The sequence below is a fragment of the Cetorhinus maximus genome, chromosome 1 (assembly GCF_964194155.1).
Source record: "Cetorhinus maximus chromosome 1, sCetMax3.hap1.1, whole genome shotgun sequence".
In the NCBI taxonomy this organism is placed as follows: Eukaryota; Metazoa; Chordata; class Chondrichthyes; order Lamniformes; family Cetorhinidae; genus Cetorhinus; species Cetorhinus maximus.
This window is the reverse complement of record NC_135879.1, coordinates 202500564-202520451: the sequence shown is the minus strand read 5'-3', so window position 1 is coordinate 202520451 and position 19888 is coordinate 202500564. Positions and strand designations below refer to the sequence as shown.

Below are 19888 nucleotides of genomic sequence, written 5' to 3'. Positions count from 1 at the left end.
GGAGTGGCCAGGTAGGCCCAGGGTGTGGTTACACATTGACTTTGTTGGACCTTTCTTGGGAACAATGTTTCTGCTCATTGTTGATGCCCATTCAAAATGGTTGGACATATATGAGGTGAAGTCACCAACGTCGGCCACTACAACTGAGAAACTACATTAAAGTTTTTTCCATTCACAGACTAGCAGAAGTAGTCGTTTCCGATAATGGCACGGCATTTGCGAGTGCTGAGTTTCAATGATTTATCAGCCTCAACGTTATTGCTCATGTAAAAACTTCACTATACCACCCTTCCTCAAATGGACTGGCTAAAAGGGTGGTTCAAACGTTCAAGGCAGGCATGAGAAAGCTAACTGGCGAATCCTTGGCAACCAAGCTAGCACGCTTTCTTTTTCGTTACAGAACTACTCTTCACACAACAACAGGTATCACACCTGCAGAGTTATTGTTGAAACGCCAACTCAGAACGAGATTGAGCTTAATAATAAAAACAAAAAGCTAAAAGCTACTGCGGATGCTGGAAATCCAAAACAAAAACAGAATTACCTGGAAGAACTCAGCAGGTCTGGCAGCATCGGCGGAGAAGAAATCAGTTAACGTTTCGAGCCTTCATGGCCCTTCGGCAGAACTGAAGCATAGTTAGAAGAAGGGAGAAATATAAATTGGTTTAAGGTGGTGGGGGGGTGGGGGGGGGAGAGACACATTGAGGGTGTGGTGATTGTGGAGATGAGCAGATAATCAAAAGATGTCACAGACAAAAGGGTCAAAGAGGTGTCGAAGGTGGTGACATTTGTCTGAGAAAAGTGCTAATTAAGAATGGAAGACAGGATATTCAAAGTACAGCTCTAGTGGGGGTGGGGTGGAAAGACTAACAAGGTTTTAGTTTAGATTTAAAAATAATGGAAATAGGTGGGGAAAGAAGAATCTATATAAATTATTGAAAAAAAAAGGGGGGGGGGGAAGAAACGGGGTGGGGATGGGGGGAGGGGGAGTTTAAGATCTAAAGTTGTTGAATTCAATATTCAGCCCAGAAGGCTGTAAAGTGCCTAGTCGGAAGATGAGGTGCTGTTCCTCCAGTTTGCGTTGGGCTTCACTGGAACAATGCAGCAAGCCAAGGACAGACATGTGGGCAAGAGAACAGGGTGGAGTGTTAAAATGGCAAGCGACAGGGAGGTTTGGGTCTTTCTTGCGGACAGACCGCAGGTGTTCCGCAAAACGGTCGCCCAGTTTGCGTTTGGCCTCTCCAATGTAGAGGAGACCGCATTGGGAGCAACGAATGCAGTAGACTAAGTTAGGGGAAATGCAAGTGAAATGCTGCTTCACTTGAAAGGAGTGTTTGGGCCCTTGGACGGTGAGGAGAGAGGAAGTGAAGGGGCAGGTGTTGCATCTTCTGCGTGGGCATGGGGAAGTGCCATAAGTGGGGGTTGAGGAGTAGGGGGTGATGGAGGAGTGGACCAGGGTGTCCCGGAGGGAACGATCCCTACGGAATAATAATGCTAAATTTAGAGGGGAAGGTGGAAAGGAGTCAGGGAAGTCAGAAAACTAGACATGGCTGGCATAGTCGTGAGAGGAAGTTTACTGTGGGAGAGCCGGTATACGTAAATATCTTTGGAAAAGTACCAAAGTGGTTACTGGGTGAAGTAAGTGCTGTGACTGGACCTTTACCTTACCACATAGAGGGGGAAGGCTGGATCATACATAAACATGCAGACCATTTAAGGAAGAGAGAGACAAATCACCAAGATTTGGTTCCAACAGTGATGATGACCAGTTCTGCGTTTCCTGTTGAGGATAGTCAACTCAGGACTGACACGCCTGATGTTCCTGAAAGTGTTGAGGATACTGGACTGCAAGTGCCCACTGAAGTGCCTGATGTTCAGGCAAGATTACGTGTTAAGGAAGATCTTTAATAACCAATAGGGGAGGTGTTGGCATAGTGGTATTGTCACTGGACTGGTAATCTAGAGACCCAGGGTAATTCTCTCGGGGCCCAGGTTCAAAACCCACCATGGTAGAATTTGAATTCAATAAATATCTGGAATTGAAAGTCTAATGATGACCATGAAATCATTGAACCTGGCTCACTAATGTTCTTTAGGAAAGGAAATCAGCTCCATGGTTAACTCTTTAAAAATGCCCTCTGTACAAGGGCAATTAGGCAATAAATGCTGGTCTAGCGAAGCCCACATCCCACAAATGAATTTTTAAAAAAAGAGATTAGTGTGGGCTACCTCAGCAGTCAGTGTAGAGTTAGAGTTGGAGTTGAAGGCACACATGTAGTAGCTGCTGAGCACATTGTAAATAAACTTAATGTTCCCACCCAAAAAGTATCTTCAGAACTATTAATTGTAGCAACTTGGCGACCCTTACAACACTTACTCCTGCTCCACTGTTTCATTAAACTTGCCAGTTTCTCTGTATTTTTGGCTTTGTTTCACCACTTAGATTATTGAGATAAATATAAAAAATGCTGGTAAACTCAGCAGGCCTGACAGCATCTGTGGACAGAGAAACAGAGTTAGTGTTTTGAGACCGTATGACTCTTCTTCAGAGCATCTTTGAATCATACAGACTTGAAAAGTTGACTCTGTTTCTCTGTCCACAGATGCTGTCAGACCTACTGAGTTTTTCCAGCATTTTCTGATTTTATTTCAGATTTCCAACATCCGTAGCATAGTATTTTGCTTTTACCTTAAGAGCTATAGTATTGAGTGTCAGTTCAGTGCAGGAAGTCAGCTTGCATCTGAGCAACAGGTTATGTGTTCAAACCCCAAACACAAAATCTAGGCTGACACTTCAGTTCAGTAGTGTGGGAGCGATGCACTGTTGGAAGTGCCATCTTTCAGGTGAGACAGTAAAGTGAGGCGTTATCCACAAAGGTAAATGTAAAAGATGCAATGTCATTACTCAACAAAGGTCAGGGTAGTTTTCCTAATGTCCCAGCCAATACTTACCATTCAAACAACAGCACTAAAACAGATTAACTGGTTATTTACCTTGTTGTTGTTTGTGGAACCTTGATGTGTGCAAATTGGCTGCTGCATTCCCCTACAAAAGAACAGTGATTACACTTCAAAAGTAATTAATTGGCTGTGGAGCACTATCGGAGTTCATAATAACATAGAAAGTGCTATGTAAATGCACATTCTTTCCTAACTTTTGCTTTGCACAATTATGGACAGCTAATTGATAGATGTTCACAATATCTCCAGTAGCAACTTGAAATGACTCAGAAGCATAAAAGTTATGAGCAGTTGCTACTTCAACAGCCACTGCAAATCTCCTCACAGCACATAGCATAGCTTTGGAATGACATAACTCTGTGGTGGCATAACTCTGTGATGCCACCCCTAGCAAATTTGTAGGCACTCTTCAGAGAAGTGAAGTTGTGTGGGTCTTGTCTTGTATACTCTCCTGTAGGGGTACTGGTGGGTAGGTGCAGTCTGACCTACTAGGAGTCCTTATGCTCCTCTTCTTCATTAACCAAAGAAATAAAGAATTGCAACTGGACCAAAATCAATGTGGGCTTGAAAATTACAGTCTCACGTCTTGTTCTTGTCAAGCTGACCACATTCATCTTCTGGGGTGTTTGGTAGTGTTCCGGTGGGTACATAGGTGGCAGCAGCCTGAAGGCTCTGTTGCAAATAGGACAGGATACCACAGACAATTTGGTTTTGGATGAGTTGCTGGCTTGGGATTTCCTCTCCTTGCGTTTTTCCTTTGCCTCTGATATGCTCTTGCTTTCAAAGGAGGCTGCACTGTTTTTTATTTGGTTGCCTCAGTTGCAGTGATCCTGGGCACTCTTCTCCCAGGACACAAAGTCGATATCAAAATTCTGAAGTGAAGCCTTCAGAGTGCCCTTGTAGCGTTTCCTTTGACCGCCATGAATATGCACCACAGATTCAAGTCCTGTATTGAAGATTTGCTTTGGTAAATGAGGCATTCTGGCTACATGATCAGCCAAACTCAGTTATGACTGCCTCAATGTGTTGTGGAATCTTGGCATGCCACAGCTCAATTGAGCACCTCAGTGTCTGGTATTTTGTCCTGCCATCTGATCTTCAGAAGCTTCCAAAGGCAGCTCAAGTGAAAGTGGTTGAGCTTCTTGGCATGACACTGGCACACAGTCCAAGTCTCACGTGTGTAGAGCTGAGTTGGCAGGACCATTCCTCTATAGTCTTAAGGTTTGATAGGCAGATTTATTCCCCTTCATTCCCAGACTTCAAAGTCTGCTGAAGGCTGTACTTGCTCTGCGAAAAATTGCATGTGCCTTGTCATTGATATAGAAAGCTTGAAAGAGCATACTGTTGAGATAAGTGAACTTATGCACTGCTGATATATCTGAACATGGACTGAAATCTTGGGCTTGAGATACAGGCTGATACATTGAACATTCATCTCTCAACCGGCAGCCAGTGCACAGTCAATGGCAAATATGGAATCAATTTTCAATTCTGATAAAGGGTCCACAGGCTGTCTCCCCCACTCAATAAATTCTGATTAACTTGCTATCTATTCCCAGAATTTTCTCTTTTTACTTCAGATTTCCAGAATATCCATATTTTGTCTTTTATCTGCACTATCTGATATCTGCTCATGTATTAGCTGATCAGTACGTTAAGAAGGCCACAGGCAATAAGATATTTTTGTTCAAACTTGTTTACAAAGGTAAATTCAAGGGCTCTGAATCCTATATCTTATGAATCTCTTCAGTATCAATGCAAAACTTGTCCATCTTAATTAGGATGATCAGCTGTCACAATAAGTGTAAATTATTAGATGACACACAGATGCCAAGATTAAATCTATGTGCTCCTGTTGCAAAGAGGAATGTTACATCCTAGAGCTTATCTCAGCTGGAGACTGACTGGATAGGAGAATATCCTGAAACTATATTTGCCTTGGAAATCTCTCTGTCAATTAGATAAGCTGTCTACGAATAATTTGTTCTTAATGGTATCATAAAGATGATAAAATAGTTTTATTTAATTTAATAAGTTAGAGTGTGCACAACACATACCTGCTTGATATTAAAGTACATGTCAATAGCTTTCCTGATAATTTAAACATTAACAGTAGATCTTCAGAAAAAAGTATGTCAATTTCAAAGCACTGATCCAGGAGCTGATAATGGTCACCTGTGCAATGGGCGGGCGGGACAGGGAGCCTGCTCTCATCTTCATCAAGGTCAATTAAATGTGTTAAAAATCTCATTTAGTGCTTGTCAGGGGCCAATGTTCCAATTTTTAAAGTGCCAGACAATTTACCCGCACCTTCAGAAACTGACAGGCCCAAAGCAGACTGTCTCTAAAGAGTGAGGAGAAAACCGTGGTTGCAACAGAGCATCAACCCAGCCCCTTCAGAGGGTCAGAGGGTCAAAGGAGGACTGAACGCTTGGTAAGGGGGAATCTCTTGACGCTGCACAGGTGGCAGGGACAGTGGGCCCAGGCTTTGAATGGTGTCAGAATCCCCCAGCATTGCAGAGGCAGAAGAGTAGGAGGCAGAACTTCCAAAGGCTATTGGACTGCCGACTGCCCAGCAGGAAGTCTCCAGCTGGTAATGGGGGCATGAATATCAGATTTTGGGCCCCACGGTGATAGAGGGAAACACCTTTGTCCGTGTTTTTATAATGATATAATAGCACCAACCACTTATAAGGGATTGTGTAAACACGATGTGAGTTCAGTTATTTAGGCTTGGCACATAACATTTATACAAAGGTAAAAAACTTGAAGACACATCAGCAGCAGGGCTGTGGGTGCTGTGTTCTGCTCACAGGCCAAAGTGTAAGAGAGATCAGATCACATGACACACTTCCTTTCTAGTGATGGCACACTGTTATTTCTTAAAGGCACATTACAACACCCTTTCTTTTTAAAGATGCTTCCCCCCTTCCAAAGAAATAGAACTATTTACGATACATGTTCATGTTTAGGTACCATTACATAAATATATAGGACTGGTGAATTTATGAGCCTCTAAAGCGTAGAGGTAATCTGCTGATATGCCAGGTCTTGTAATGGTAACCTTGTCTGGAAGTTCCTTTAATTGCTTACAGTGATCTGCGGGATTGTCATTCTTGGATGTTGTTCCTGGTTTCATTCGGGAACTTGTCCTAGATGCAATAGGACTGTATGGTGGTTGAAGAACTGGAATGGATCTGATTTGTCCTCGGTTAGGAATTTATGTGTAATGTGTAGGACCTTGGTACTGAATAAATCCTTGTCACTTTGGCTGGTTGCCACCTACCTTCTGTGGAATCCTGGATGTGAACTTGTCACCCCAACTGTAAACTTGGCAATTCTATACCTGCATTTTTAACATGCACGTTGATCATCTTCTCTTGCAGTTTTAAAAAATGGTATCTAGTTTCTGAGAGAGTAGAATGGGTAAGGGTATGTAAATTGGTATGCACTGGTCTGTCAAACATGAGCTCTGTCAGTGATAGAATAGTCTCACTTAAAGGTGTCACTCTCAGCTGTAACAATGCAATGTGTAGATCTTGCTTGGTTTGTATACATTTGAGAATGAGGGATTTCACCATTTGAATCATTCATTCAGTTAGGCCATTAGATCTAGCGTAATGAGGAAAAGAAGAAATGTGATCGATATTCCATTTCTCACACATATCCTGAAATGGCTTACCAATAAATTGTGGACCGTTATCCGTAATAATCTCTCTAGGCACACCAAATAAACTGAAAAAAGCACGTAGAGTGTGTGTGACAGTTGTGCTTGACATATTGTGCAATAGTTGAATAATGGGGTACTTGGTAAAGTAATCGACAATGACAATGAAGTCAGTGCCATGGACATGAAAGAGATCGGATTAAATTTTGGACTGAGGCTGGGTAGGAACTTCATGTGAAATCAGTGGTTCTTTGTGCTGACTTGGCATATGCTCTTGACATGCCCCACACACCTTAATGACAACTTCAATATCTTTGTTCATATCCAGTCAATAGGTTGTCTTTCTTGTGAGTCCTCTTGTCTGATCTATGACCATGTGTGAGTCATGAAGCTGTTGAAGAATATCTGGTCACCAAGATTCCATTATGATGACCTGCCTGCCTTTAAAATTGGCTGCCCGGGAGGTGCCTAGGTCATCCCAATAAGGCCAAAATGGTCTTTCATGTTCGTGGACATGCGAATTGAATCAGGCCATTCTTCAATGATGGTTTTCCACAGCTTCTGCAGTGTAGGATCTTTTGCTGTTTCTTCTTGTAACTGCTGACATTTGTATTGCACAAAATGTACCCGATCAATTTGGAGAACATCTTCAAGTTTGATCTCAATGAAGTCAGCTTGTAGATTTAGGGGTATATCTTCTGTTTTTGCTGGATTAGGCAATGTGGTCAGTGTGTCCGATGTGACCATCAAGTTACCTGGCTCATAACTAATCTCACATTTGTAGCCTTGAATCTTTATCAAGAGACGTTGCAATCTTGGTGGCACACTGGTCAATGGTTTTTGCCAAATTATCTCCGGTGGCTTGTGGTTGCCTTCTACCACAAATATTCTGCTAAATAGATAGGTATCTACTAAATGTTTCAAAGATGTACTGGTAGTCTTCATGCTACAGGGAAGGCACAAGCTTTCTCAATAATTCTCTTAGCAATGAAGATTTTTGAGCGAAATTGGGAATGTATGGAAGCAAGAAATTAAAGAGATCTAGACATCTTCGTTTTGGATTTCCAGCATCCGCAGTAGCTTTTAGCTTTTTGTTTTTATCTTCAAAGATTGCCTTGATCTTGAGGAATTGGCATGGTTTTAATATCCTCTACTTTCCTTGGATCGGGACATATGCCAGCAGTGGAATAAATGGAACCGAATAAATTATCTACCACATGTTGATGGCACATTTCAGACTATTGAACACCAACTCTTCATTATGTGCCACTTGCATCAATAAAAGCATATCATGGTCATGTTCTTGCTTTCTTCATCCCACAACAGCTTTGTCATCTGTGATACAGATGCATTCTGGCACAGTGAATGTAATCCAATCCATGTGAGCTTGAAGGAGATCCTGACTAACAGCCCGAAAGGAAGTTGTTGAAAAGAGTATCATCCAAATGGGGTACGAAATGTAGTAACCTCTTGGGACATCTCTGGGAGATTTACTGACCAGGGTGCTCTGTATGAGGGCATGAACTTCTCTGCCCCTCTGCCAGTGGCCACTGCATCTGATGGTGCCGTGACGACTGAGGAGTGCCCAGCTCTAGGGCTGGATGCACCCTCCCAGGGGGAGCCTGCTCAGGCTCTGGCAGCCAGAGGATGACCAAGGTAATCATGGCAACCAGGACAGCAGAGTCAGCAGGCTGCCACCAACGCCACTGTCAGCAAGGGGGTGGGGGACCTGCAGATGTAAGTTGAAGGCACCTTGAGCACAGCAGGGGCGTGTCAAGGGTGACATTATTTCTGCTAATTATTTTGACTCTTGGGTTAGTGATGGACACTTTGTTTGTTCACGTGAATTAACATAAACATTTATTTGACTTAAAGGGGCTGAGTTGGCTGGATGGCTTGAGTAGGTGCCAGATGCAGCACAGACTTATAAAAGTATGGCACTGTGTGGTGCTGGCGTACTGGGTTGGGTTCTCATTTATTGATTGTTAGCAAAGGAGACAGAGCCATTTGCTTGACGAGGCGTCAATGCCTTGGATGCCTAGCAGAAGGTTTACTGCATCAAAGCATTCCTGGTGTCCCTGCCTCCATGAGGGTTCCTGTCCTCTGCCTCAAGGTTCTCACCCTACTCTCCCCCAGGCTCTTCCTCCAAGCCATCACATGAGTCATCCTCCGTGGCCTGTGGAGCTGCCTCGCTTTCCTCAGCCTTTAGTAGGTTCCCCCTTGCCAGGTTGTGCAGGGCGCAGCATGTGACGACTATGAGGGAGACACGCTCTGGAAGATACTGCAATGCTCCCCCGACCGGTCCAGGAATCTGAAGCGTATCTTCAGCAGCCCGATGATCCTCTCCACCACCGCCTTAGTGGAGGCATGACTCCTGTTGTATCTCTCCTCGTCCTCAGTTCTTAAATAACGGAGAATTTGCAGGGGTAGTATGTTGGCATTTGCCCCTGTTTCAATCTTGGCCAATAACAAGTAGTTACCAACTTTCTTAGGGCAGAAAATTTGAATCTTGGCAAACACTTTGAATGGATTGACAGCATATATGTTTTCCAAGATATTGACCGTGCGAAACATGTGTTCACTGCTCTTCAACTCGTTCTTATTGCTTGAAGGTACCTCTTGTGCATGGCCTGTTTGGATCAGCACACGGCTCTTTGTAGCCATATCAGCCTTTGCTCTAGTGCGCTGCCACTCCCAATGGCCCTTTCTGCCATGTGCCTTGCAGAATTGCTGGAAAGCTGGGCATTACCTTAGTGCATACAGAAAGCCTAATTTTCCAGGTGTCTTGCTAGGTTTGGGTGTTCTAGTGAGTGCATCAACAATCGGGGTTGTGCTTAGGACCTGTAAGCTTTGTCAACATGAGAGGATAGCTTCACACTTACATCCATCCTTGTGTAGCTCATCGATGCTATACGTTTTGGACTTGTCTAGCAGATCATTCTGGAATGCTTTCATGAGAATGGAGGTGATCACCAACTCCACAATTCTGTCTGCTAGCTCTGCATTTGAAAGATCACAGTGCGTATCCTTTTCGCTGCATCTGATGACAAAGTGGCTGATGGATTCTTTGGGCTGTTGTTGAAATGACATGAGCTCTAGTCAATGAAAACTAAAGTTTAACCTGATTTTGAACCTGCCTTCCAACGTAGCCTATAACTTTTGGGGATCCTTTAGCTCTCCTTCTGTTAATCTTGACATATTCAGCCTGTGTACACCTTCATTCCCAATGGCTAGGTGAATTTTTATGGCTTATTTGTCTGGTTCAGACACACCTGAATCAAGAGATCTGTATGCTGTTTAAACACTCTCAAACTGGGGAATTTTATGGACATTTTGACAATATCCCTTTGACCTTCCTTCTCTAATAGTGATTGCCCTTGGGATGAGTGTTGCTGTAGCCGTTTTCACATGCTTTTTGAAAGCACTGCCCATTATAATCACAACCTTCTCTGGCCTGATTTTTATGATGCTTTTGTTCTTTTTTGTTTGACTCTCCCTTTGCTCGTTATCAATCGGTCCACACCCTGGTCACTCACCTTGCCCAACTGAGCTAACCCGCGGCTGGTCTTCCTGCCACACTGACCTACTCACTGTGAAGTGACCTGTCTGTTTCCCAACTCTTTATTTGAGCACAATCCAGCCTGTATCTTCAAAGCTTTTTTGAGCACTCACCATGCTGTGATTTCAACACTTTCAGATGCTGCAAACTCATTGCAGTCTGACCAGAATTTCAAGGGTCATCTTATGCCATGTAACACAACCTAAGGCTGTTCACCATGTCATACCTGTACTTAGTCTTGCTGCCTCACTGTTTGACCATTGCTGAACACCATGTCATGTTTTTATAATGATGTAAGCACCAATCACTCATAAAGGATTGGGTAAAAACATTGTGGGTTCATTTATTTAGACTAGGCACATAAGAACATTTATATAAAGGTAGAAAACTTGACATCAACTGTGTATGCTGCCAAAGAGAAACTGAGACTGGATCCCATGACACACTTCCCTTCTCATGATGGCATGCTGCTATCCCTTAAAGGCACATTACAACAACCCTCAGCAGGAAGGGAAGAACCCCAAGCATCAGAAGGGCATATGAGAGGAAAGAAGGACATGAATGCAACGGAGGCCAAACCCCAAGACGGAGCTACCTGGAGATGACCGAGACCCAGTGCCGCAAGAGACTGTGATTCTCCAGGAAGATAGCCACAGGCATCTGTGCCCTCATCACCAAAGACTTTGCACCTCACAGCATTGATGCTCTATGCCCTGCCAGTAGCTGTCAAAGTCACCGTGGCCTTGAACTTCTTCGCTACTGGCTCCTTCCAAGAATCAGCTGCAGACCTCAATGGCAACTCAAAACCAGCTGCACACCAGTGCATATCACAGGTCACTGATACCCCCTTTGCCAGAGCTGTAAGAGCACATTTATTTAATGGCAGAGGTGCCCTCACAGGGACAGTGGGCATTGGGTTTTGCCTCCATCACTAGATTCTGCCCAGCTGCATCATCAATTGGCAGCCATTTGGCCATCCAGGCACCTAGTGACCAGATAGTGGCATTCATCAACAGGAAGGGCTTACACTCCCTCAAAACCCAACTGGTCTGCCCCCACAAAAAATGATTTCCCCACATGTACGCTCCCTTTTCTGCCATCTGCCATGACTTCTTCATCCTCTACCAGCCCAGGTTGCCTCAGAACTGCATTCCACCCTCCAAAGAGTATGGATGGTTCCTAGAGGACAAGGAAAATCGATTGAAGAGATGGCTACTGATCCCTTCACAGGAGCCTAGACAGAGGTACAGAGCCAACATACCTTTGCCACCCGACCAGCAGGAAAATCATTGAACAGGGCATCAGGCTTATAAAGATGTGATTCCATTGCCTGGACCGGTTGGTTGATGCCCTCAAGTACCCTTCTGCAAGGATCGCAATCATTGTGGTGGTCTGCTGTGTTATCCATAACATGGCTTTCCAGGGAGGTGTGGATCTGGAGGACTGTAAAGCCTGGAAAGAGACAGTTCATCAGGGAGGAGCAGAGCTGAGAGAGGAGGAGGAAGATAAAGTGGAATGAGATGATGCTGTACAGGGAGAGTGCCCCTGATGCGTGGCAAGCTTGCTTCCTCCTGCCACCCTCCAGGAAGAAAACATCCCTCCTCTCTCTTTGAGCATTTGATCTAGGTTGGCATCGATGAAACTAGGGTCTGCCCTGGGTACCAGGCCCCTGGCTCCCCTGTGACAGCTCGCTTTCCTCTTGTGCAATGGAAGGCTTTGGCACAACCTACAGATCTTTCCCTCAGGATGGCCAGCAGCCTCAGTGATGGCTAACGTGGGAGTCTAAATCAGCCCAACACTTTGGATGGAATTTTATGTGCCCGCTGGCATCGGGTGTATTTGGCAGCGTAAGCGGGCAATATGGTGAGAAGACCAAAAATCGGTTTCACAACGTTGTGAAACCAGTTTTCAATCGTCCGCAATGCCCATCAATGGTGGGCAGCGTTTCCTGCCATTGGACATCGGGAACCTCATTGTAATACAACTGCATATTATTACAAGCTCAGCCAGCCGGAATCAGCCCCCCCCTCCCCCGCTGAATCATCCGAACACGTTGGCGTGTTTGCACGCCGGAACAGCGTACATAAGGCATGCACTTGGCGGGCTGCACTTCGTGGGGACCTCGAAGGTGAGCGCACAGTATTGTTGCGCATTACTGTTGGACTTCAAGGTTGAGATGCCATACATTCAGGTGAGGGCACATCAAGTCGCTTTTTCCCGTGGTCAACTATGTCAACCTCAAGGGAGCGGCAAGGTGATGGTGTGGTGGGTGAATGAGAGCTTGCCCAACATCAAAATGGCGTGTTTCCCAGGAATGCATAATTAATGAGGCGGGATTGGGACGACATGGAGTGAAAAGCCGCCATTGCGGCTGGCAGGTAAAACATCATTTTTCCCGCCCGCTACCGCACTTTTGCAAACCTGGGATGATTCCATCCTTCAATTGACCCACCTCCATTCCCATCCCCATTGCCTCTAAGTGGACAGGAAACCCATCTCCATATCAATTAAAGGCTCACCCCTGCAAAAATCTGAACTTTAATCAGTTTCCCCTGGCAGCAGATTCTTGACCTGGGGCTGAATCTTTGGCTCGGTGAGTGGGGTCGGGACCCACTCGCCGAGACGTAAAATGGGTGACGTTGGGCGTGTGTCCCGACATCACCGCGCGGCATTTAGATTTTCAGTTCAGCGGGCACGCAGCGAAGAGCCCAGGCGGCCTTTGCATTTTTCATGGAACCTCATCCATGGGCGGGATGAGATTTCATGAAGGGCTTATAAATTAAATAAATTTTTTCATTAACTGTTCATTGACATGTCCCAGCTCATGTGACATTGTTACATGAGGGGACACGTCTTAAATTTTTTTTTTCTTTATTAAAAGTTTTGAAACAAACTAATCTTCCTGAGGCACAGAGCTGCCTCAGGAAGATTTCTGCACTCTTTCGTCCGCATGTGCGTGAAAGAGCTCAGGCCCCAACTCAGAGATCATCCCTCCTGCCCGCACAGGGAGTGCCCAGCGTTTCCAGGCGTGCATCATGCTGGGCGGGCCTTAATTGGCCTGCCCATGTAAAATGGCGGCATGGACCTGATTGGGGGTGCTGATCGGGTCAGCACCCGCCTGCCTCCGCCCCCGCACAACCGCCCCGATGGGGGGAAAATTCTACCCCTGGAAACAGTCCTGGCTCCTGTTTCTTGCCTCCATGGCGTAAATTCAACCACATGTGCCTGCCCATTTCACCAGTCGGTGTATTCCTGAAGTCTGTTACTATTCTCCTCACTGTGTGCTATATTTATGAATTCTGTATTATCTGCAAACTTTGAAATTATGGCCTCCTACTCAAATTCAGGTCGTTAATATATATCAAAGTGAGCAGTGGCCCTAACACCGACACCTGGGGGACAGCACTTCCTCCAATCTGCATTACAACCTTTCACCAGTCCTCTCTGCTTTCTGTTCCTCAGCCAATTACATAACCAGTTTCTGCCCCTTTAGTTCCATGGGCTTCAATTTCGCTAATAGTCTATTCATTTGGTACTTTATCAAATGCTGTTTGGCCATCCATACACACATTAATAGCACTTAACCATCCTTTCCTATTACTTCGTCAAAGAACTCAATCAAGTTAGTCAAACACAATTTGTTTTTAACAAATCCTGGCTGTCATTTATTAACACATTTTCCCAAGAGACAATAAGTCTTTGTCCCAGATTATTGTCTTCGAAGATTTCCCTTGCCACCAACATTAGGCTGATGGGCCTGCAGTTACCGGGTTTTATTCTGTCTCCACTTTGTTTTGCTATCTTCCAGTCCTCTCCCATATCTAAGCAGAACTGATTTACCTTGTCTTCTTTTTCACACTTTTCAACCTTGGTTATCATCATCCCACCAGACTTTGGAGAGAAAATGTAATTTTCACATCCATTCCAGAGCTTTCAAAAGAAAAACCTAACAGACGTTAAATACCTTTATTTCTGATTTTCCTTTAACATCTAAAGTTTATATTCCCTTTCATTTGCTAATTTCTGTGGAAAAAGTAGCAGCGAATATAAAACAAGAAGCATTGGTTGCTACTCATATCTATGTTTTTGCTAAAATTAGCGAATAATCGAAAATGTGCCCCTAAGTGAGTCAGAAAAAGAAAAGCAATGTAACCTAAAATTAGTGCTATTAATTAAAAAAATTATAATAATGGTACATTATAACAACAAGCAATGACAGGAGTAAGTACAACTGTCAGCCTTAATCAATATGCCTCATGGAGCTGTTGCGTTTGTGGTTGTCTTATTGAAGATTTTATAATTGGAGTGAGCGCAATGTCAGGTCTGAGGTATAAACTGTTGCCTCAGGGATAGGGTTTCTCTGCAGTGTGCTATTTTGTCAGAATGGTTACTAGTAGTACTGGTAAAATTACTTTCTTCAAAGCTGTGAAGGGAACATTTGCAGCACGTCTTGTTTGTAAGCTGTGCGATGGGAAAAATTTGTCAGATAAAATTGTGAAATATGTGATGCCACATAAAATCTGTCATTAATCTGTCATTTGTATTCTGCCTCTGTCCTGGGAGCTGAATTCTCTGGTTTGACATTTAAGTATCTGATTACCCAACTGCAAAATAGAAATTTCTTTGTAGAGGTTTATACACCATTTCTTATATTTGCAATGACACACCATAAGAGATGGATCTAATTATCTGCTCCATTTACTTTCTGTAGCTTTACTGTTATATTGAATGAATAATCATGGATATTTTATTGTCTGTCTATCTGAAACACAATGAAACTAAATGGTTAAGCATTCTTTTCCTTTATTTTCAGAATTCTTCCACTTTATATATACACAATGTGCTTATTTATTGGGATGTATTCGCTTATTCCCTGGAGGTCCTTGGGAGAAAATGCAAAGTACAATTTGGATAATTGCAAGAGGTCCTGGTGGACAAATCTGTTGTTTCTTAACAACTTTATAATGATTGACCAACGTGTAGGTTTCTTTTTAATAGAAAGTCATGACAGTTCATTATTTGCAGATCATTTATGGTACTTAAGATAACACAATGTGTATAACTGGTGCTTTTGGATTTCCACTATTATAAAGGCTAAGTGACCATTGTTTTATTGATTGTGTGATGTTAAACAGAACCACAGCTGTGGTTTTAGGAAAAAATAATGACCTCAATTTATGTCCCTGCACTGGGCAGCAGAGTGTGGGGTGGTTAAAATTAGAAAATAGGGTATGCAACCCTAAGCAACCACGTATGCAAATGCTGCTGTTTTCAGAGCAGCTGGTTTCATGATGTTGTGAGTTTTCCATGGAAATGTGGGACATTTCATTAACATATTTAAATTAAGCTTCCATATTTCAAATGAGGCACTGATTTAAATCAACAGTTGCCATGCAGGTTTCCGAGGGCTCAGGAAATCTGCCAGCAAAAGGGAGCTGGCATCTGCTACCTGCAGCAGGTTAGTACATTTTATAGCATCCCATGTGGGTCAGGAGGAGCAGGTGTGCTACCCACTGGCTACTCAAGGAAGCCTTTAGCATGCCCCCCCCTCCCCCACCACCCCAGCTGATAACAGCTTCTCTCCCCTTCCCCCGCCGGGATTGAGGAGACCAACCCCCCACCCCAGCACACCTCATACACCAGTTTCCAGCTTCCCCCCTGCCACCAGGCTGCCTTGGTAGTGTAATAATGTCCCAATTTTACAGCCAGCAGCGAAGGAACGTCACTCACCGTTCACCTCAAGAAAGTTGCCCGCAAAGTTTTCGCAGACACTAAAATACAGACTTCCTTCAATCCAACCTTGGCTTCTTTCCCAGGGGCTCTGTTGGGTTTATGCAGCAGAATTTCTATCTGGTTCATTGGTTCCGTCAGAACCCTGTCAGGAGGGGCTGGGGGCATATCTTCACCTCTTATGGTGCAGCAGGGTGTTTACCTAGCATGACCAGAGAAATCATGAAGTAGCATTCTACCACCCCAAGGGGATCATCCATAGTATGGTCAGGCTAAAGACCTAAAGAGTTGTAAACTATTTCCAAGAGCTTCCCACATTGGTAGATTTTAGTGCTGCTCAACTTTCTTTGGTCTCCATTGAAATTGAATAACACCCCTGATGGTGCCTGCTTGCAGCCTGGATGGCACCAATACCTTCTTTCTGCAGACATGGTATTGGGCCTAAGAAGCCCTAACTGACAGAATTTCCAGCATTGCCTGGGAATCCCTAGTGCGACTACCTCAAGCTGCTATAAGATGTGGAGAGGGGCAGAAGAAGCGCATGCCCTCCCCTCTGGGGGAATTTGGGTGTCAGTTGTGATGAGTTGCTAACTTGGGGGATTCAATCCCCATCCCTAATTCTGGTGCCTCTGCCTTGATCAGTTGTGCTCAAATTCCACCCCAGAAGGGAGCAGGATTTCTTCGCTAGGATATTCTAAGAGCTGAAAGAAACAGACTGCATTTATTATGAAATAGCTTACCAAAAAAAAAAATTTGTTTGCAGTGCATGGGTTGGACATGGTATCTTGCAAATGACTTCCAATTTTACTTCACAACACCTCTTTTCATCTTTCTGCTGCACAGGTAAGCTTCATTATTTAGTAGTGCCAAGTTGTTTCTGTTATAAAAAGTGATTATTGGATGCCCAGTTGTTCAGTAGTTGTTACACTGGCATTCTCTGATTTTCTAATTGAGTCTCTGGTCAGGCATCGGTAAGTTGGTGCGTTATGAGCACCCACTCAAATACTGGAGTGTTAATCTCACTTGACTTTACAGGGGTTCACTTCTTTTACTTAACGTTGGCGGCCTCCATGCCCACGTTAAGCCTACATCGGTAACTTCTCAGCGGGAGGCAGAAAAAACAAGCAGAAGCAGCCCTTACAGAGTTGCTCATACGGACATATGAATCAGTAGCTGGATTAGGCCATTCAGCCCCTTCAGCCTTCTCTGTCATTTGATAAGATCATGGCTGCTCTGATTGTGATCTCAACTCTATATTTTCCTGTCTACTCATGATAACCTTTGACACCCTTGTCAATTAAGAGGTGAGAGTGACTGCCCTTGACTTCAAGGCCACATTTAACAGAGTGCGGCATCAAGGAGCCTTAGCAAAACTGAAGTCCATGGGAATCAGGGGGAGAACTCTCTGCTAGTTGGAGTCATACCTAGCACAAAGGAAGATGGTTGTGGTTGTTGAAAGTCAGTTATCTCAGCTCCTAGACATCACTGCAGGAGTTCCTCAGGGTAGTGTCCTCAGCCCAACCATCTTCAACTGCTTCATCAATGACCTTCCTTCAATCATAAGGTCAGAAGTGGGGATGTTTGCTGATGATTGCACAATGTTCAGCACTATTTGCGACTCCTCAGACACTGAAGCAGTCCCTGTCCAAATGCAGCTAGACCTGGACAATATCTAGGCTTGGGCTGACAAGTGGCAAGTAACATTCACGCCACACAAGTGTCAGGCAATGACCATCTCCAACAAGAGAAAATTTAACCATCGCCCCTTGATGTTCTAAGGCATTGAATCCCCCGCTATCAACATTCTGGGGGTTACCATTGACCAGAAACTGAACTGGACTAGCCATATAAATACTGCGGATATGAGAGCAGTTCATAGGCTAGAAATCGTGCAATGATTTCACCTCCTGACTCCCAAAGCCTGTCCACCATCTACAAAGCACAAGTTAGGAGTGTGATGGAATACTCCCCACATGCCTGGATGAGTGTAGCTCCAACACTCAAGAAGCTTGACACCATCCAGTACAAAGCAGCCTGCTTGATTGGCACCACATCCACAAACATTCACTCCCTCCACCACCGACGCACAGTAGCAGCAGTGTGTACCATCTACAATATGCACTGCAGGAATGCACCAAGGCTCCTTAGACAGCACCTTCCAAACACTTGACTGCTACCATCTAGAAGGACAAGGGCAGCAGATAGATGCGGACACCACCACCTGGAAGTTCCCCTCCAAGTCACTCACCACTCTGACTTGGAAATATATCGCCGTTCCTTCACTGTCGCTGGGTCAAAATCCTGGAACTCCCTTCCTAACAGCACTGTGGGTGTACCTACACCACATGGACTGCAGTGGTTCAAGAAGGCAGCTCACCACCACCTTCTCAAGGGCAACTAGGGATGGGCGATAAATGCTGGCCTAGCCAGCAATGTCCACATCCCATAAATGAATAAATAAAAGAATCTACCTATCTCAGCCTTAAAAATATTCAATGACCTGTAAGAGAAAAAAAAATCCGCTCTTCTCTGCCTTAATGGGAGAGCACTTGATGATGGGTGATGGGCAAAATGAAAAGGTTTGGCTACTTAAGTGGCCATGTACAGCTAAGTGCTCACAGCTTAAAAAAAGAAAACAAAGATCAATAAAAGATAGAAAAACAGCCCCAAATCACAATGGGAAGAAACTTGTAGAGGTGACGGGATTCAATTGGCCGCTGGCTTGCCTCTTTTTGGGAAGGCCGCTCAGGACTTGACAGGCCAGTGGCAGGCCGTCCCCCCAGGATCAAATCACTCTTCCCGATGCTGGATTCCTCGACGAGGCACTGAGTGCCTTTGAATGAGGGACACCCCCACCCCCAACCCCACCGCTTGGAAGCCTGCAAGCAACCCTGCAAGGATTTGCTTGTTGTGCTTGCTGCATAGCAAGCCCCTCCACCCGCTGCTGTGTTAATATCAGCGGTGGCTGGATGAGACCCTTAAGTGGACACTGGTCACCCACTTAAGGGCCTCAAATGGTGGCGGGACAGGAACACTGTCCACGAGCCTTCCCATCACAGACTTAATCAGGCTGGAGTAGGAAAAGCAGCGGGGGTCTCCAACAACTGCCTTCCTGCCTGATTAAGTGCTCTCACCAGTCCCCAAACTCGCCGTGGGCAGAGCACTAGAATCCACTAAATTAGCTTGCTTGTAAACCTCCTTCGTATATTTTCACACAAAACATTCTCAAGTAATCCTTGGTGCCCATTTTAATCGGGTGGGTAATGACTCAGTGAGATTTCTTTGCAAACTCCATGAGAATGCAGGAATATTCAAATGAAGTTACTGATGTCTCATTAAAATATTGGGGCATCTATTGGGAAACCTGGCTGGAAGTTTTGATGATGCAGCAGAGGGAGGGAAATTTGGGAAAGTCTGTAAAAGTTCTCTTTGTTTGCCTGCATAGGCTTTGGGTGATTTGACCTTGAAATAATTTCTTAATGGTGACAACTGGAGATGGAAATGAATGTCTTTGCCATCAGCCATCAGGATGAGCAGAATCCTTTTATATTAAAGAGCAGACATACTAACCTTTCTATTTGTGTTCAGGAATAGGTTGTTAATGATTGTCCTGGCAGGATTTCTGCTGTTGGCTTGTTTCATTGTCACTGCTTTGATCTCCTGGTTCTTCAAACTGCCAATAGGACTTCACTTTGATTCCAGGTAAGCGTTGGATTTGATACATGGTTACAGGTCTTTGGAGTTAACTCTGGATATGTATACACCTGGAAATTACTGTCAAGGTATTAACAGATAAATGCTTGATGCCTTTACACGACATTCCTCCATTTGCTATTTCAACAGGAGAGTCAGCCCATTTCTTTCTTAAATTGATTCAAAAATTCCTTAGAACTGCTCCTGCTCCGCTGTTAAAACTTCGTTGGAAATGCTGCAGATATGCTGTTTACATACATAAATGCCGCTGCTTTTCC

General features: G+C 44.4%; 1 protein-coding gene across 1 annotated transcript in view; it reads left to right on the top strand.

Moving 5' to 3' along the window:
* The window catches only part of oacyl (O-acyltransferase like), a 65234-nt gene that overhangs the window by 24000 nt on the left and 21346 nt on the right, over positions 1-19888 (top strand). Inside the window, exons 8-9 of the mRNA XM_078539075.1 lie at positions 15001-15166; positions 16681-16760. Coding sequence (XP_078395201.1) covers positions 15001-15166; positions 16681-16760 — 246 coding nt within the window. The remainder of the gene's footprint in view (positions 1-15000; positions 15167-16680; positions 16761-19888) is intronic.